Here is a 20,910-nt window from a genome sequence, read left to right on the forward strand (position 1 = left end):
CAGAGATGTGCCCGAGTGCAAGCCAGTTCACTATGCAGGCTCCAGTCTGATAAGAAGAGGAAAAGCATGCAGAGATAGTCAACCTGTGGGAGTCACAGGGAAAGGCAAAAGTGCGTGAATGTGAGCTGCTGAGGGAGAGGCAGTGAAGCAGGGGACAAGCCAGAGGCTGGAGGGGGGAGTGGTTACGCTTGCTTGTTGCCTGTATATAGAGAAGACCGAGACTGACAGAGCAGATCCTGTGAGAGAGTTTGGAACAGAGAAAAGGAGCCTGACCTTTTACCTAAACTCTCTCTACCTGTGAGGGACTTCCTGAGCAGCACACCAGCAACCAAAAAGCTGTTTCTTACTGGATTACAAAACCAGGATTTCTCTCTAAACTCAAGGTAACAGCAGTTTCTGTTTCTCTGCACTTTTCAGCAGCAGCTCTCTGTTAGACCCCAGGCAGGTGCAGCCTGAGCGTCACAGTCTGGCTGACACTATTATCAAGTTACTTTAAACAGAAGAAGAGGAAACTTTTAAGCTCTCTTTCAGAGGATTGTCATCACCTTCCATGTTTTTAGTCTTTCTCTGTATAATTACTTAGATTTATCGCAGAGCATTGGTTAGTCAAGCCTTTGCTGTTACGACATATGTATCTTAAGGGTGTGTTGGGCACATTAGAGCTACATTAATGTTAACGGAAGGCTGTTTTGTCTTTTTTTTTTAAATGGAGGGTTGTTGGGTTCAGGTGGAGTGGCCGCTCCAGACACAAGTAATCTCTTCACTCACCTGCTGAGGTGCAGTCCTCACTGGACACCTGTAAGGTGTTATACATGATCCAACCCACTCCCCCTTAAAAATCGAGCTTGGTGTTTTTTAGTTTTTTCAAACAGCTGAGAGAATAGTCAGGACTGTGTAACACAGGAAAAATGGTGCTGAGAGGGCTTTTATAGAGACACACTGAAGAATGAATTATCTGCTGGGTGTTGCAACAATGTGTCAAAGTTCAGTCTTGGGAAAGAAAGTGATGTTTTTGTTGTTGTTGTTGTGTTTTTTTTGTGTGTGTTTTTTCTTAAAAAATATTTCTAGCCTTGGAGGTTCTTTTGCTTCGTTACTGAAAAGGTTGTATGAGTTACTTTCACCACAAATCACTGGATGATAGGTTTTAATTTCTTGTTCATTAGCAGTGAAGCATAAAAATGAAAAGTATGTTGATGCATTAATGTATTTGTGGTTTATAATGTTCCCATTTTTTTTTTTAAAAAGTGCTGCCGTGGAATAAAATACTGCTCAGATTTATGAACTCACTGTTCATAACTGTGGTCCTGAAGCTGCTGACACTGACTCCGCATGTCTCATCTGCCACTGTGTTATGTGTCCATGCGCTATAGTGTGTGTGTTAGAAAGTGAGCGGGTAACCCTTACTGAGGGTTCATCTGTCCTGTAGCTGAAGTGGAGGATCAGTAGCTTGGCTACAGCTGTCTGGAGCCCTGATGGACCATATGCCATCTGTGACATTACTGAAAGCTTTAAGATCTTTTTCTGAGGATCGTATGATTGAAATATTGGGTGTTAACAGGTTATTTTACACAGTAATATAGACTAAATCTATAAATACTGTCTCATTTAAGTAAGCAATTGAGCAAAATACTTTCTTATAGCTTAACAATCTAATCTAATATGTGAAAAGAAGCTACAGATGATAAAGAAGAGCCTCTGAAGACAACTGCATTATGATCTCTGCAGAAGTGTTTTTTTTTAGCTTTAGATTGACCTAAAGACATCACCAGCATGATGAGCAGACTGGCTGGTGTTTTATTGCACTGCTGCTCAAAGTCTGACACAACAAAACACTTGTGTAAAGGACAAGACCTGCCCATCCCATGCTGCCATATGTTACTGTGTGTATGTGGGTGTGGTGTGTGTGTGTGTGTGTGTGTGTGTGTGTGTATGCACCAAGTAAAGGCACAGTCATGCAGAAAACAGCAGAGCAAAGGCCTTTTCCGGAGATGTGCTTTATGTGCACAGGATCCATTGTGCCGAGAGATCTGATTGGATAATTAATGATGCTGTTTATGTAAGCAGCGGGGGCAAACCCTCCTCTTGGTCCGACCCTGCAGAGACTCCCCTATCCAGTGACCTGAGACCAACACAAACAAAAAAACAATGCGTGGGATTGTTTGACCTTTAATCATCCCGGGACCTTGAGCAGGGACAAACAGACTAAACGTGGGCATTGAGGATATTACATGTGCATATAGACATGTCAGAGAACCTGCCCATCATGCAACCGTTCAACATATTTGATAACATGACTTTTGCCACTGAGACGATGTTTTCCATCACGCTGTGTGTATTTTCATATTTAGCTGCTGTTTGTCTTGGCGGTTTAAAAGGAAAGTTGAGGAAATAAATAGACAATCTCCAAGGATCACATGGGTTTCTATTTAAACCATGTGCTGCCAAGTCTGTTTAAACTTATCTGCCGTGTGTGTGTGCGTGCATGTGTGTGTGTGTGTGTGCCTCATTGTTTATATGAACCGCTCAGAAGTTGGCAGCAGTAATGCCCAATTACTCTGCTACACTCTGCTGCTCTTCCCCCTGCAGAGTGGAGCATTTTAAGTGTGTCTTCTTGAGCATCATACAGAGATATGCCTTGGATAACACTGGCTTTATCCACAACTCTTAAATGTTAAATTTCTGCCCTCTCCCTGTCGCAGGTTTATCATGAAGCTCATCCTGTTGACTGTGACCGTGCTACTCCTGGTGGTGGGAGAAGGCACTGCAGACAGAGTCCTTTCCAGAAGGACCAAGAGGGAGCTTGCCAGTCCACTTCATGTTGGCGGCATCAGAGACCCATTCGGCTCCTACTGCCAGAGACGAGGAGGCTGCTGTCCTGGCAGGGACGACCTGTGCACCGTGCCGTACCTGGACACGATCTGCTACTGTGACCTGTTCTGCAACCGCACGGTGTCCGACTGCTGCCCCGACTTCTGGGGTCACTGTCTTGGCGTGCAGCCGCCTTTCATTGGTATGTGAAGGTACAAATGTGTTTTGGGGGGCATCAGAAAGTGTTGCAGCCATGTGTGTGAGCGTGTGGGCATGTCTTTGTTAGTTAAACTCCGTCAGAGAGCTGCAGGAAACCCCACTGACAAGCTCCACGCTGGGCCACGATGGAAAGCAGCGTGATGCCCCTAATATGCTGAAAATGGATTAGAATTGCATACCTGCTTTCATTTTAACCTTCTTTTAAAAGCTTCAGCTTGTTACTGCATTTATATGAAGTGATCATACCAATGTTTCTTACTTGGACAGAAACCTTTGATCTTTCTAATGTCTCTTTGATTTCTTCTCTGTGTGATTAATCACAGAGTGGGAGGGTAAACAACAGTATTAATATAATGGATTTAATAATAATAATAATAAAGGAAAGTCAAACTATATTTCAGCATACATAATAATTATCTGTATGTTCCCTGTCCCTTAAATCATCTACATATAGCGTCTGATTGTACTGCAGATTAAACTCCTGTTCGTTCACCTGTGTTACTGGTTGGTTGACTACATTTGGACTCCCCTCACAGTTCTAGCACCATCCTCTCTGCCGAAGTGTGAAATGTGCCAGCAAAGGCAAAGGGCTACCTGAGAGCAGCGTAGGGAACAGTAGGTGTCTTATTAACCGAGACGGTGGGAGGAGGGGTGTGTAGAGGGATGAATGGAGGTCAGGAGAAAGAATGTGGGGTATGCGGCCAGACAATGGGTACAGGACTACAAAGTTAGAGAGGTCGATGCAGGTATGTTGGCCGTGCTCGATAAGGTTTGGCACTCAGGAGGTCCGACGTACAAGCATGTGCACGCAAGCATGTTTGATCACACAGTCAGCGTGGAAAGACACCTTGTTATGATAGGTCTTTCCTCTTAACTGCTACTGTTTTTTCACTCGGTCTGCGCTGAAGGAATGCTATACAAAAAATGTCACGGTAACCATTGCATATGTTCAGTCTGCACACATTCCTTCTGTATTAATGTGTAACTTGCCACTTGCCGAAGCTCTGCAGTAATTTGAATTACGATAGACTGGGCGAGACAGCTGTGAGAGCATCAGTCATAGATCACACTGTCAGCACGGGGCCTCACACCAGAGGCCGGGAAAACTTGCGCACACTGTAAATTCTCAGCCAGATTATGCCTTAAATTCCACATGGAGTCCCCTCTGACGGCATCTTCCACTTTAGGTAAGCTTGTCACCAAAACACCAACGTTTTAACAGTCGAGTAAGATGGGCCACTTTTGGGGTTGTGACAGCGCAGGGTGTGCAACTCTCAAATTTTGTAAAATTTTTGATGTTTAATTATAGATGGAAGTGGGGGCTTTCCACGCTATCTCAGTAGAGTTGGTGCAGTGGAGCGTAAGCTGGTTAAAGCATGACGAGAGCCCGGGAAGCCTGGGAAGGCAGGAAAGAAGCTAACGCCACATTCCTACACAGGATTACTGGCTTAGAGCTCCTTAGACCTCACATATTCTGTGTGTTACTGCTAAGACTAGTCGCTGTTAACTTTTACTGTGGTTGCAAGTGAAGGAATGTGGTTACTGTGTATCAAGTGTGTATGTGTGCTTTTAAGCCTCCGTGTACAGTATGTGTCTCATTTGTGTCTCCGTGATTGAGACTGTGCGTAGCTTTTGTTGAGATTAGCGGTAGGATCTTTATTGTTTAGCCACATCAAACCTGCGTATATTAAATTGCCACTCTTTGTCTTTTCTCAGGCACCTGTGAAAGAAATGGAAACACGTTCTTGACGGGGCAAACATACAAAGAAAATTGCAATTTATGGTATGTACACCCCGCCTTTTCCATGCATTCTTTCTGCCTTTTAAATCAAGGGTTTTCCCTTTAATTGCCCCCTGAAGTATCTTTAAGTTCGAACATTTTCAGGTTCCCAGTTTTTCTTTTTTACCTGTGTAAACACTAAACATTATATAAAATATGCATGTAATATTTTTTTATAATTTGGAGGGGAATTATTTTTATGGATTTGGCTTTACAAAAGCTGAAAAATCTGTTTTTACCATCAAGTTTCTCTGACGTACAGCGCTTGGTATTCCTAAAAGCTTTGGGGATTTGCACAGTTTAAAATGAAGCTGTAGGTTGCAAAATGTGCCTTTGCACAGCATGTGTTTCTAACTATGCTGGTGGCTTTGTGGAGTAATGTTCATTATTCATTTTTATATCCTTGTTTTGAGTGAAAATCTTTCGCTGATCACATGATCCTTACTCACATATGAGCTTTAGTCACCTGCACCTGAAACTCTGTCTGCCTTCTTCTGCCCAGCTCTGCGTGCATAATTTTGTTGAGTTTTTTAAATGCCCGTAAGAAATGTGCAGGGGGTGCCTGCTCTGCAAATAGAAGCCCAGTTGTAGAGATGTCTGTCTTGTTGTTCAACTTCAGATTTTAATCTCAATCCCTCGCTTAAAGTGTTACTTGATACCAAAAGCAGTTTATTTTGTAAATTTTGGTCCCATCTGGTGGAAAATAGTAGAAAAAGCAGGGTATTTTTAGGCTACTTGGTCTATTGACACCTCTCAGTCAAACCAAAGGATTTCATGGTGTTCATCTTTTGTATATAGTCTACAAACCACACCTGCTAAGCGCTCTGTTACACACTCAAATGTATTTATGCCCCAAAATGCTGACTTTAAATAATTTGATAACATGTAAATTTCCCACGTAACTTTGTACGTGAGCACAAAAAATAATTAACTCGATTGCTATAGCTGAGTGTATACCAAGCATTTTTTCCCTTAATGATTAATTATTTGAATAAATACACCTTTGATTTTATATATTTGAGTTGCATTTTACTCAAAATCATTGTTTCATGTCATGTTTTTGAGGTGTAGATCCTTGTTTTCAAACTTTCTACTGCCTGTCCTCCAAAGGCTTTTCTGTTATTATAAATTATAGGATAGCCTAGTGGTAAGCTTAGACAGCCCTTATGCGAATTATTTTTCTCCCTAGGGAAGAAGAGAGGTTTGCATTTGCCTTTCTAAGTGACTTGATAGACTGAATCAGGACTGAAACAGTTTTCCAGTTGAGTTTGAGTCTACTTTAATAGAGATAGAAAACCACTCTGCTTGAATACATTATAATAAGTCTGTACACTGTAATACAGCTCTCTGTAATTGACTCCTTGAGTAAATCTCCTTGACAGTCCTGTATTATTTTTTCCAATTCAGTGTGTTTCTAATTCACTTTACTACCGTGACATGAAGTCAGGAGCTTCTACAAAGAGCATTGTGGATTAACTCTAAGTGACAGGAAAGTATCTCTGTCTCAGTGATTTTCAGCACCCTGAGGGGAACAGAGCCCGTGTGCGACGGCTGCCATTTTTCTGCATGACATAAGCTGCAGTCAAGGAGCTGTGTAGTAGTTCCCAAGAGTCTGGAGGGAGGTTAAGTGAGTGAAAGCAGGAGCAGCGCAAATTGAATTCCACATCTGTCCTCCACGCTGGTTTCTTACGTCTGTGTCAATTGTTGCTCTTTAAAGTGTGTGTGTGTGTGTGTATCACACACAATCTTATCACGGCAGCAATTAGGAAGGAATACAGTTGATGGAAGTTGATGAAGGGCGGGGGTCCTATTTTTATCTTGAGGAAAGACTTGTGGAGGTTGAGCAAACCCACACTGCACGGTTTTTTAAAAATAGCCTCTGGTGTTCCAGTTCCCAAAAACCAACATTAATGCGCTAACTCCCCTGTTCGCTCTGAAAACAAGAGAGTCTCGGTATCATGTGCTCTCACGCGTGCTTATCAAACCAATACACACAGGAGTTTGAAAATTTGCGCCACAACTTGGGCTCGGACGGATACACGCGGACATGCTTCTCCTACTCCCACTCCCTCCACTTATTAATTTCCCAAATGCGTGTCCTCCCAGCTCTTTCAGAAATCGGCTCTCGCCCTTTTCCCCCTCCCGAGGCTCTCATTAGCAGCGCCCCTGCACTCTCTTATCTGTACCGCCTATGTTTCTTTACTGATTTGAACAGAAAAGGGAAACTGAGAACAGGGGAACTGTTCTAATGACTAACTGGTTTAACAGCTGCACTTAATGCACTTTTGCTTTGACATCAGCACCACAATCAGTATAAACATCATCTGTCTGTGCAGCACAAAATGAATCATCCGCAGATTGGTTTTTAGAACAGACTAAGTGTCGTGTATTCAGCCTGCGCTTATATTTACTGTTGTGAGTGTTAACGTGTAATACAGTATGTGTCAGCTTTTTGTCTTGTTAATGGGATTTCTAGCTAATTTGGTTATTTACAGATCTGCTGGCATCCCGATAACATGTTATCTGTCCCGAAAGATCTGAACCTCGGCGACCTCTCCTTTCAAAGATGGTCTCTGGGGTAGCAGTCTGAAGGAACAGTTGATCTCTAATTTGATTTGGCAGCTGCTTTCGTCTGTTGGCTCCTTATGTCAGATGGGACAACAGCCAATGCCAGCATAGACTTTCTAAGTTTATTTATTTGCTCAGATATCGTAGATGCACCGTATCTGCAGACACACACACAAACATGGCTCTGCTTCGACTGATCTGGAAGCATCAATGGCCAGATATGGTGAGATACTACACCTTGTGTTGTCTAGCTGTTATCCATGCTCTCTCAGGCAAGTAGATCTTAAATTGGGACTGTGACGGGGAATGTTAAATATGTCCTCACATCCCTTATATTTTATATTCAGCCCCACTCTGTCCCTCAATCTCCATAAATCAAGCCTATCCCTGTGTGTTTATCGCAGACCTACTGGCACTGTGCTGCTGCATGCCTCTGTTCCTGCTGGAGGGTGGAAGAGGTGAAAGGTCACAGTTGCTTTGAACCAATCAAAAGCCATCAGATGGTCCCCGTAGGATGCTGAGCAGAAACACACTGGTGTAACCTTTTAATGTAACATGAACGTGGCACATGTGTCCCAGCAGGAAAGTGAGCCATTTGCGAGGGGAATACCGTCCACGGGTTTCTGTGTGACTGAAGAGGTCAAATTCCTCTTCAGTCACACACATCGCATTTGTTTAGTGATGGTCCTGGGTAGTAAAACATTTCATGCACAATTCATGCTATCTACATAATTATCTGAGAAACACCCCTGTTATTGTTTGGCTCACATCCTCAACACTGCTGCTGATCATGTGACTGTTAAAAACAAAAATATAGTCACTTTACACACACACTCATTCTTCTTTCTGTTTCAATTTGACTTTAAGATCACATTGTTTCACTTCTGTTGGCTTTACTTACAGCCCTCTGTCTTGTTTCACCATGTCTTATCACCTAATTACCTGTCTGTCTCATACGCTTCCGCTGTTCCCTGCCAGACTGTATTTGAGCTCTTAGCAGTTGAACTTTAGCTGCTTTATCTTTATGTTCCTGGCTTTGTTTTTATGTATATGTCACCTAGGTTTAAATTAAGGGTCTAGATTTTACCGTCTACTCATATGTGGATCCGTCTGTTTAAAATTGCACAGGCAGTTTATAGTTTTAGCACATTTGATGTATTTTTAAAACTGAGTTTGTCACAAGAACAAAAAAACGAGCAAGCTCAATGTGTCGTATGCTACACAGAGCTATTTATAGCATGTATAAAACAAGGTTTGCACAAAACAGGCAATGGTTTTAAGAGATATAAAGTGTGTTTAATATTAATAAGTAGCAATAATACATTTATCAGTGAAAATCTGCAATACATTTGAGAATGCATTTCTTTTTCGTGCTTTTCTATGTTTCATAGGGAAATATGAAGTTGTTTTCTCCGTTTCATTTATGCAGGATTTGTGCGGGGGTTTTCTGTTTAAAATAATAATATGAAACATGTCATGTGCATGAAAATATATTAGAAATAACTAAAACATCCCCTGGTGCATACTGGATGTACAAGTAAAAAGATAACACTGAACAGATCCACTCTGCATTATCTCAGCTTTGAGGCAAGTGATTGAAGCGATAACCCAGTGAAGAATACTGCTGACTGAGGTATGATTGGGGTGGAGGGGAGCACACATACAGGAGGGCTACCTGTGCATTGCAAATTGTCAACTATAATACGCATGATAGCGATGGGGACTGCTTGTGTATATATATGTGTGTTTAGTTATTTTTTTAAAGCCTTTCCATTCTGATGTTGTATTACCACAAAGGCACACTTCTCGGCAGTGAGTCATCAGAAAGTAAATCCTCTGTTTCTGAGCATCTCCAAAGTAAACATCTGTGTGTCATCGTTAATATCCTGCTCACTTATTTTCCGTTTTGCCGAATAAAAACGGATCTGCATTCTGCAGCCTTAAAAGGCTGAATAATCTAAGCTTTTTATTTTTAACCATCCCACTCCATAATTTCTCCAGCCTTTTCCGGCTGCTAACATTCTTCTTTCAATTTATGTCTTATTTGGGAAATCCACTCAGCCTCTGCTCACTCGCCTTTGTTTAATAGACTTTAGTGACTGTAGCATAAAAATACACATTTTTACAGGCACTTGTAGTTTCTTTGAATGTCCCCTACTAACTTTTTTTTCTCTCTCCTGTAGCACATGTGGGACTTCTGGACGTTGGGAGTGTGAGCAGAACGCCTGTCTGATTGAGCCGGACATTATCCAAGCTGTCAACAGAGGAAACTATGGGTAAGAAACAAATAAATATAGACACGTACTTACAATACATTGTTTGTAGTTAAAAACACATATGATTTCTGCCTCTTTCATATTGTTTTTAGGTGGAGGGCAGCTAACTACAGTGAGTTGTATGGCATGACTTTAAACGAAGGCATCCGCTACCGACTGGGCACACAAAGACCATCAAGAACAGTCATGAACATGAATGAGATTCAGGTACAGGACTCTTCGTTCATTGAATCATCAAATCATCGTTAGAAAATAAATATATGGGTGAACTTTCTAAAGGCTTAGATACAAAACTTCACTGATTGGACTCCTTATTTAAATCTCTCACCTGTAGTCTGGCTCTTGTCCTGCCTCTCTCTGCCCTTTCTTCTTTTTCCTCTCTCCTCCAATTAGTTGCAGCAGATTTCTGCCCCTCCCTGAGCCTGGTTCTGCCAGAGGTTTCTTCCTGTTAAAAGGGAGTTTTTCCTTCCCACTTTCACCAGATGCTTGCTCATAGAAGGTTGTGTGATTACTGGGATTTCTTTCTAATATTGTAGGATCTTTACTTTGCAGTATAAAACACATTGAGCTGCTGGCTGAGTTTTACATAAAATTAAATTAAATTCACTTAGGTGCCCTTGATATATCCATACAGGAACTGTAAGAATATAACTGTACTGGTCACCACTAGGTGTAACTTCTTAAACTCTGAGTTTCCACTTAAAAACGACAAAAGGCATAACATACGGATAACATATCATTCATCTCCTGATTCCACTAATACTATGGAACTATGGAGAGAAAACCAAAATGATGTCTTTAGATATTTTCAGAATTGTACCATGGAGTGATTTGATAACCAAGTGGTTAGCGTACATACTCAGGTTCCCTGAGCAGTCAAAACCTGCTTCACTTAATTATGGTGGCCTGCTGGTATGTAACGGCCTCTCTGTTTGGAGACCTCAGCCTGCTCTGTCTTTGTTTACATTTTACCCCAGAAAGATTACATAAGACGCAACCAAAACATCACATAGAGAAGACGGAAAGGATGGTGGCGGCTTTGAGACTAAAGACAAGACTTCCTCCTGGGTCTGCGCATCCCCACTTTGCCCTGCGTGCATTCATTCCACCTCGAAATTTTGTAACACCCCCTACTCCTTCCGCCGTCAGCGTGTCCCTGCCTGTGCCACAAATCAGATCACAGCCCATTCACAAAACTCTCAGTCTCTCCCCTTTCCTGTTGTTTCTGCAGACTCGTGTCAAACGCACGCAATGCAACATTTTAGATGCCTTTGGATCAGGTGCTTTTTTTTGCACTTTGACCTGCCAGAGCTCCAAATCTCTGAGCAGCAGCACATTCCTTAGTGATGTATCAGGTGGCCGTCTGTGCTCTGAATACTTCACTATTAAGCAGTGGAATGCACCGCGGGCAGCCAGAGTCTTTGTCAGAGAGAGAGAGATGAAGCTATCTGTAGTGTATGTTCATCACATAATACCAGGAGATATGAAGAGAGCATCCGACAATAGCTGGCGATTAAATGATGGAGCACGTCTGAGTGAAAGCGCTCTATCAGGGAGACAGTTACACTCTATAACAGAAGTTTATCATCATGATGAAACCCTAATATAACCAAAGAGACTTGTTTCTTTTTTTTTAATTTGGCCTTTGATTAGCAGACTTATGTAATCTGCCCATGATCCAAGCTTGTATTAGGAAGCTGCCCACAAGTATTTTAATTGCACCCTTCAGGTTGTGTTCTGCTGTGGCCAAACAGTTGCACTACACTACCTGACACCACATTCAAGCAACCCGTGCTGCTGCACGTAAATGTTAGGCTGTTTTTAAATACCGTTTCCTTTCTTTTCCCTATAAATTCATGTCACACATCTTGGACTGTCAGTTGGTAATAATGACTGTTTTTACTGAGAACTATAAATGTTTTCTTCGTGGGTTGCTGCAAAAGATGCAGTTGAAGCAAGAACGAACAAACTTCTATCTTTCTTGCAGATGAACATGGATCCTCAGACCGACAATCTGCCGCCCTACTTCAATTCAGCAGAGAAGTGGCCGGGGAAGATTCACGAACCGCTGGATCAGGGCAACTGCGCTGCTTCCTGGGCCTTCTCAACAGCAGGTGCTGTCTTAGGGAAAATGACATCTGTAGGGCTAATGGGGGAACTGTAGGGAAATATCCTTAAAATGTGTCACATGCAAGCGTGCATGAACTCTAGGAAATAGAAGTTCTTTAGTTCTCAAGTTTCTTCTTGAAGTGAAGCTTCCACCATGAAATTTTAGTTACGTGTTTATGCGTTTGCCTTGTTGCCACCAGCTGTGGCATCAGACCGAATCTCCATCCAGTCTATGGGCCACATGACTCCTCGGCTGTCCCCCCAAAATCTTATTTCCTGTGACACACGCAACCAGGGAGGCTGTGCCGGAGGACGCATAGATGGAGCCTGGTGGTATCTTCGGCGTAGGGGGTAAGCCCCCCTTCATCTCAGACAAAGTTATTACTGCTCGTGAATGAATGATGGGTGACTTACATCTTCCCTTCCCTCCCGACAGAGTTGTGACAGAAGACTGTTACCCATATCAACCTCCGCAGCAAACGCCGGCAGAGGTGGGTCGCTGCATGATGCAGAGCCGCTCGGTTGGACGGGGGAAGAGGCAAGCCACGCAGCGATGTCCCAACACGCAAAACTACCACAACGACATCTACCAGTCCACGCCGCCCTACAGGCTCTCATCCAATGTAAGTGAAAGAAAGCTGCACAATGCACAAGTGTACACAAAAACATCCACTCTCGTTCACAAAACTACACTGATCAGCCATGGTGTGCCTGGCTCACCTGGGAATGAGTCTGAGATTGTAGAAGGGCAGTGGGATGTGCTTTTTTTTTTTTTTTTTTGTCCCGCTTGTTTTCCATATTTCAGGAGGTAGGATTCAGGACTGAGGAGTTAGCTTTGTGTATAAAACTAAATTATAAACTATTCTAGTACGATGACTTAGAAAGGCAGTCCTTGAGAAACACCGCAGTGAGTGAATTACACCAATTTAAAGACAACACTCATTATCTGCTATCATTTCAGGACCAGTAGGTTAATCTGAAATGAGATTTCCTCCTCATATTAGTGTTTCTACTTGTCATCTGTTTATGCTCAGAGACAGAAGTGAGTTACATAAGCCCCCATCCTTCAGTCGAACAATAAAAACGTAAAATATCTCTATTTTGGTTGCTAATATGGGTGGATGAATCTAAATGACTTCATGGAGACATTATCCCCGCCCTCTCTGCAACCCATGCACTAGTATCATGTAACATTTGCACAAACTGCCTCCCGAAGCGGTGTCTCCACGCTGCTGCATGGATCTTCTGCAAATCAGACAACCGCTGAGCAGCAGCCAACATGTGGTTTCACCAGAAGCTATCCGTCAGGGCTAAGTGACAGCTAATGCTTCTCAAAATCATTACAGCCTGTTGTTCCTGTCTCTTGATAGCCTGTGAAGTCAATAAGCCAGGCATTAAGACCAAGGGGCCCTGCTGAACTCAATCTTGTTATCTGACTTTTAACTTCCAGGGGGTTGTTTTCATCCTCTCCGTTTCACTGACATGTAACGATCATTCTGTCTGTCTCACTCTCCTTTGCCTATAAATCGTTCTCTCTATCGTCTCACTTAGGAAAAGGAGATTATGAAGGAGATTATGGATAATGGCCCCGTGCAAGGTAACGCGATGCCTTTCTGTGTGTGTATGTCTTCCTTAAATATGCTTGTATTTTATTGTCATCATTGCTCTCACGTGGGTGTGACTTTTCACAAATTAAAACACACACAGCTTGAAGTATCTGACCTAGACTGATGTCATATTTAACCCTTTCATCTGAATGGTTTTGACCAGAGTTTTAACTCTGACCCCAGTCACCCCGTCAGAAATGAGCGGCCTCCGCGGCTTGCTAGGGTTGATCTGACTTTGCTATATTAGCGCGGCTAGCTGCCTGGAGCCCATCTGGAATGCCTTCAAGTACACTTGAATTAAGGAGTCACGTGTCGAAGGATGTGTGCATGTGTGTATGGGAGCGTGTGCCAACTTATTGTTCAACAGTCCAGGGAGGAAGAGTTTTGAGAAAGTCGTGGAGAGCTGCATGAGTGTGTGTGGTCCTTTGTGTGTGTCTGCTGAAGAGATTCTAATAAGAGTGAAAGTTTGCATTATATTCTCAACCAGGGAACACTGCATCTAGTGCCGATACAGCTTTAAAAACTTCTTCTATCCATAAACAGCTGCTGGAAAAACAAAGTCACACATAGCTTAGATGTGCAGCTTACACTGACACACGCACACAAACCTGCTCTGATGTTTGGGTGTGTGACTCAGGGGGGAAATCAGAATTTGTTTGGTGAAATTGCTTAATAGTTTTGGGAAATGGCTAATCAAAGTGTGTGTGTGTGCGCGCGCTCATGCAGGTTATTTCCACCTTCTAATTCTCCGTGCTTGTTTGTTCTTGCAGCTATTATGGAGGTCCACGAGGACTTCTTTGTCTATAAGACTGGGATCTACAAACACACAGATGCCAGTTTCACTAAACCACCGCAATACCGCAAACATGGCACACACTCAGTCAGGATCACCGGGTAAGTTACCAGAATACAGAGACAATCCAAAACAGTTCATATTTTTGCCCCCATTTAGTGAACCAACATGCTTTGTCACAGCGTGGCTCTGAGACATGCTTATACAGACCTGATTGGGTTTAAAATAAACTCACCAGGTTTTAATTTTCTATTTTTATTTTTTTTCTTTACCTGACTCCTGTCTAGACAAAAGCTTTCACCTTTTCTACATCTTTAACCAGAGTGTGTCTAGTTTAACTGTTACTACATGCTTAGCAGTGGCCCTATCTCTTCAGAAGTTGTTTAATAAGGATGAATCAGGGTTTTAATTGAGTCCTTGTTGGTACTGGGTTTGATTCAAAGCTCCACTTGCACGTGTGTTTGCACACAGCCAGCTGTCTGCTTGTGAATAAGCGTTCCCTCCCTTCCAGACTATTGCTCTCGGAGACACACCTTGGCTCCACTCCTTCATCTGCCCCAGACAGTCCCCCCTGCCCCCCCATCTAGTCACTTTAACAACCGCAAATATGCAGGCAGGTAGACGGCTGACGCACCTGGATTGCCTGCCCACACCCACTGCCGTGCGTTTCTCTGGCTCTGTGATGTCTCCATCATCACTCTTCATCTGGCCGTCAGACTGTCCCACTTCCTTTCGTTTACTCCTCTTAACATTTAAGCCAAAATATTCCTCTTATCACTTTAGACTCCAGACAGACTGTTACTGTTTTATGGTTTGTTTGTTTTTTAAATATTCTGACCTTTAAGATGAATAAACCGCTCTTTGCTTTTAAATATTTTATAGGCTGTAGTTCATCCAGCTGCCTTTGACATATGTCACTGATATATTTGGCACTCTCAAGGCTCAGTTTACATTTTTAAACTGTGACAGTGGTTCTGAGTAATTGGTATTTGGTAACATTTGACTGTCAGAGATGGGCAGTAATTGGAACGTTGTCTGATCGATCCCCGGCTCCTCCAGTTTTTATGTGAGATAATAAAACCCCAATTACCGGCTAATTCATCCAATGACGTGTGGGTTTGTGTCATACTGTAGGTAAACATTTACCTGAGTGTCAAAAAACAGCAAACATGCAAGTCCTGCATTATGACAGAAGCAACTTCTCTGCTTTTATCTGATAAGGATAAAACACAAATCTCTTTACTCGAAGCTTTCACTGTCTGTAGTTTTTCTTTCATGCATAAGCACATGTAGGATAAAAAAACAAACAAACAAACAAAAAAACCCCAAACACTTCTCATCCTCCAACCTGTACTTAGCTTATTTAAATCCTATACAGTTTTCTCAGTTTTCTTCAAGTGCATTCGTGTTTGCTTATCACGCTCGTGTTAGAACCACACCCTCTGGAGTGTAATTACATCTCTGCAGCTTCATTGTCAGTAAACTGTGGAGGTATGCACAGTGTGAGATGATGGTGAGGATGAAGATTCAGCCTCCTTCTACAACTACTGTGATTTCTGACTGCTTTGGATGTGGTTTGGCTGGATGTGGATGTGGCTGTAGCTGTGGTGCAGGTTTAGGGATGGATGGAGGCTGTGAAAGGCACTGTTTTGAGCTCCAAACCTGCCAGCCACAGGCTTCAGTATGTTTACATAGGCTAAATCCCATAGCTGTGTATTCATTTAAGCCCAGGGCCTGGGAAAGTTTGTGGAGATAGCATTGAGGTCCACTGTGGCGGAAAGAGCATTGTCTGGGGTGCTGATCCTGACTGCACTGGACAGAGAGAGGGGGATCAGTGCCCGAGAGGAGAGGTCAGAGCTGGGATGAGGGGCGCTGGGCAAGGGCGGGGGTACATGGGCACAGGGGCATGTCCATCATTGTCCCCAAGTGAGCAAGTGAGTTGATTGGAAGACCGATAAGAGATCAGCAGTGGTCCGATTCTGTCTGCCTGTCTCTATACCAATAAATATGCACACAAGTAAACATACGGGGTCACACACTTGTATACAGGTGTGAACAATGCTCACAAACACCAGTCAGGGTCTACTTTAGACGCTGGCTGGGATGTTGTATTTACACAGCTGCTTGTAATGTGTCTGCTCCTGGTCAATGTGACGTTATAATCCACTTGGGAGAGTAGTGGCCTAATAAAGTCACTCGCTGAATGAAGCCTGGCACAGTTTGCCAGTGTTTTGGTGGCAGGCTACTGAGTTGGCAGGGCCTGAGGCCGTCCAGTGTATTTCCCAGCATTCCTTTACTTTATAAAAGATAACAACCGATTGCGGACCGGGAGTCTCTTGGGAAATGAAAGGCCGGGTGTGGAAAAACAGGATGGGAATTGGCTTTAGGACTGTTTTGATCATGACGAGCAGAAACGGCAGGGGTTGGCAGCAGCTACACTAAGACCAAAGTGTATGGCATGATGGGAATTTATGGACCTTTGCCAGGGTTTCCTGAGAACAAAGCCACAGCCACCGGAGAAGGTAAAGATAAAGTTCAGTGTGCCTGTGGGATGCTCGTGTTTTGCTGTGTCGGTGCTCTGACGAAGCTGAGGTGCTGTTCCTCTTCCCTGTGACCTACGCCCGATGAAGAGGGGAACTCCGTGTTTCTTTGTATTGGAATGATGTAGAAGTGCAACAAAATGATGTCCAGCTATAAATACTCAGGATGTTGTTAACAAGGGGAAAGTTTATTTTAAACATTTGAATCCTGCATATCTGCTTTTCACTGAGCACATCTGAGGCAAAGTAATGCATTACATGTCTTAAATTATTTTTTACAGCTCTAATAAGACGCAACTATACTTTAATTTTTATGCGCTTTAATTCACTATCATCTCTGATCTGTGCACTAGGTGGGGAGAAGAGAGAAATGTTGATGGAACATCAAGAAAATATTGGGTAAGTTTTCACTTCACACCTTCTTTACCAGTAGTTCAAGGTGGCCTATTATGCTTATTTCCAGCTCCTTATTTTTGTTTTTTAGACTTAAAATAAAAATGACTACTTTTAAATCTACTCTCTATCCTCCCACTCTAAAAGGCCACTGTTTTCTGATTGGCTGCTCCTCTCCTGGCTTCCACAAATTGAGTTCTTATAGTGTTTGCAAGTCCTCATCCCAGCTTGAAATGATCATATAAGGATGTCTGTTTCAGGCTGATGTCAGCTCGACACAAGAGTAGAAAATGAGTTTCAAACTGAGCAGCAGGAAATAAGGAAAAGTGTAATAGGTCCCTTTTAAAAAGATTGACTGAAAAACCCTGCTGCTGTAGCACAGGCAATATGTTTTAACGATTAAACAGTTAAAGCTTCTTTTCAATATGATTAAAATTTACAAACAGTATCTTAATTACTATAGTGGTTATTCGATATTAAAATAAAAAGTCTGTTGTAAAAAGCTGTTTTTTCCCCCCCCTCATTGGTGAGGTGTAGGGGAAAGTAAATAAAACTTTGTCATCTTTAAGTGTTATTGTATTTTACAGTTAGTGTGATCTTATTTCCCCCAGATTGCTGCCAACTCCTGGGGAAAGAACTGGGGTGAAAACGGCTACTTCCGGATCGCTCGTGGGGAAAACGAGTGTGAGATTGAAACATTTGTGATCGGCGTGTGGGGCAGAATCTCAATGGAAGACATGCACAACCACCATCACCACCATCACCGCAGGCACATTTAAAGACACTGCAGATCTTAAAACCCTATTAAAACCTGTATTATTGTCCAAACTACAGTTGGTCTTTCTATGCAGCTGCGTCGCAGGCCATCGCATCCCCATAAAGTGAGCCCTAGTCCTCTTTTTTTACACCTTAGTTTACTCTGGGGATCGATACAGAACCTTGTTCTCCACCCTCTGTAGCCTTTTAATAGAACGACTGTGTATCTCAAGATTCATGGCACCAAAAACTAAGACAAACTAAGCTAAAGTTCTTTCACTTTGCCTTGCAATCAGGCAACTCAGGTACCTACTGCTCCAAAGACCACACATCCCAGAATCCCCAGTATAATATCTGGTGAAGCATTATCATGTCTGGTGACGAAGGATGTGATCTTTTTATTCTTCAGTTTTTTATAACTCAAAACCTGTAATAACCAGACAGGCTTGGAAAAGAGGGAATCTGAGAGCTAAAATACCAGATGTCAGACACCTTTAGAAAGACACACCCTTCTAAACCATGTAACTCAATAATATATCACTGATGACCTTACTGACATTTACGTGTCAGCTAAACAGAGGCGTAGCTTGACCCGTTCTCTTGTTTTCAGAGAGGGCACTTGTAAAGAGTTAGTAGCTGGAGGCTGTAGGGTTTCTCACACATTCCAGTAAAAAAGTAGAATCTGACACTGGAAACACAAGGTGACTTAAAAGTGTAAGATTACAAGGAAAGTCACAGTTCCTCCTAAAACTATGAAATCTTTTAAAGAAATATCAATGAAACAGGCACAATCCTGGCTCTTTAGTACGTTACTAGCAAGTGCTTAATTCATCATTTATATATTTTTACTCCTCCTTATTATGTCATTTATAAATACAGATGTGTTAACACCATGCACAGATATCACTGCTGGTAATAAGCATAATTATACTAATGATCATATCATAATATATCTATTATATTTACTATATAAATGGTGAATCAAGCACTTTCTAATCCTGAATAGTGTGACATTATTAAAAAGCGTGACCAAAATGCCAAGTTTTTGAGTTTTGAGCTACTAAGTCAAACTCTGTGGATAATTTGTCTTTTGTTTTTTTTTTTTGTGGCAGAGATAAAATTAGGTTAAGTCTCAGTTATTAAGATTTAAAAAGCCATGCTGCTTTCCCCAGTCCTAATATTTTACTAAATTAAAAACTGATGTCTGCAGAGTTTAAAGATTGTATTACTTTAAAAAAAAAAAAAAGACACAAAAATAAAACAGAGTTGATCACTGCAGAAGAAAATAGGAAGTATGTATAATGTTCTTAATGTACTCTGTTCTGTGTACACTGTTACAATTTGAGCTAAAGATGTCTTTATTCTTTTGCGGCAGTTACATTTACATTTTTTAACTACTTGTTTTACAATGTACTGTATGTAGAAATTCTCTTAACCCACTCATGACTCCGTTGCTTTTCTTCTTCTGCATTCTTGAAACTGAACACGGCGAGTAGCTTGAGTGACGTGCGATAATGCTGCTAAAGGCCAGTCTGCGCTGCGCTGTTCGTGTTTAGCTTCATGCATCTGATAGGTAATAAACATGTAAAGCCACTTCAGAGTAACACTGTAACACAGATTCAACAGATGAGCTGTATGACTTTATGTTCTCATTATTTGTTGTGACTTTTTTTTTTTTATTGTTTTCTGCTGGAACTGTAAGATCAAACTAAGCTAGCTCCATTTGAAATATCTGTTTTTCTTTTCAGTTTCATTGTTATCATAGGCTCACTTGAAAAGCAAAGCACAGCACGTTATTACCGCATGCCTGAAATTACACCCTGGTTTGCTTCAGTAACAGTTTCAAAAGGATTTTTCATTTTTTACATCGTCACGTCTTGTGATCTTTAAGGCCTTTCCGTTGATTCCTTCAGGCGTGAACTGGCGGATGAATATAAAAGCAAAGAGAAATGTCTGGATGCTCAAGCAATGTGCAATGTGGTGGAGAGGGTAGAGATTAGCAGTCGATTGCGTGTTCCTCATTCATTGTAAAAAACAAACAAACAACAAAACAAAACAACCCCCCACAAAGAATCGTTGCTTTCCAGAAAGGATCAAGAGACATGAGGTGCACAGGAGGTTGACAGTAAATAAAAATACACCAAAAACAGTATTAAACTGGGCTTATTGTCCTGGGGTGGAAGTGATTATGTCATTAACACAAAGGATCAATCAAGTCTACATTTTTGCTTGTGGACAAATCCTTTACACGGGAGGAAGGATTGATTTAATAAAAGCCGCTAGCTGCTAAATTGTTATATATAGGTGTGTTGCAGTCCTCGCTACCTGTCAGTAACAGGTCTCAGTGTGAAAAGGTGCATATCAGTGGCTTGATTTAAAAAAAGAAACAAAAAAAGCAGCGAGAGCAGTGGAATTTGACCAAAGCTGGATTTTTTTTATTTTTCTGTTGACCAGAAACCATTACGTTCACTTAGTGGTTCTTTGGATTAGTTGTTAGCTTTAACCAAAATGCAATAGATGACACTGAATATATAGAAAACATAAAATATTAAAAACCCTCTTATCACATGAAGATGTTCAAAACGTTAACGTTGTGATTTTGTTGATATATTATCAAGGTTCATATGGGACCAATTACAGTCGCAGAAGGTTCACTGCAAACTCCGAATATGTGCCACAGAAACTGATCCTACTTTTAACCAAAATGCTTTCTCCAATTACACGAGCAGCAGACTTTCACTCAGAAAATGGGTATTTAGTGTAAAATGAACCATTTCATATTCACTGCTGTGTAGACTTTTATTTATACAAGTTGTTTAAATTATATAGTTTTTTTCTTCTTTATTTGCCTGTGAAATGTTTCATTATTTCTTTGTCTCGTGTTGTGTCTGCTAAGTGAAATGCCACATTAGTGTTCACTTACATAATAAAGTCTTTCTAAAACCATGTCCATGTAACTTGCCCCTGAAATATCACAGTGTAATAAAAATAGATGCATTCAGGGACCGAGAAGCGCTCAAAAACACATCTCGTTTCATACTTACTGTGCACGCATGACTAT

General features: G+C 41.8%; 1 protein-coding gene across 1 annotated transcript; it reads left to right on the forward strand.

Moving 5' to 3' along the window:
- On the forward strand, window positions 1–20,691 carry tinagl1 (tubulointerstitial nephritis antigen-like 1). The gene is made up of 12 exons (XM_084919591.1): window positions 1–383; window positions 2,700–3,010; window positions 4,744–4,810; window positions 9,559–9,651; window positions 9,744–9,858; window positions 11,639–11,765; window positions 11,961–12,111; window positions 12,197–12,383; window positions 13,312–13,357; window positions 14,138–14,261; window positions 17,054–17,099; window positions 17,705–20,691. The coding sequence occupies exons 2-12, from the start codon at window positions 2,707–2,709 to the stop codon at window positions 17,870–17,872; spliced, it is 1,428 nt and encodes a 475-aa protein (XP_084775717.1). The 5' UTR covers window positions 1–383; window positions 2,700–2,706; the 3' UTR covers window positions 17,873–20,691.
- The last annotated feature ends 219 nt before the right edge of the window (window positions 20,692–20,910 follow it).

This window comes from Perissodus microlepis, chromosome 22 (assembly GCF_051167445.1).
Source record: "Perissodus microlepis isolate ML-2025 ecotype Zambia chromosome 22, ASM5116744v1, whole genome shotgun sequence".
NCBI classification, from domain to species: Eukaryota; Metazoa; Chordata; class Actinopteri; order Cichliformes; family Cichlidae; genus Perissodus; species Perissodus microlepis.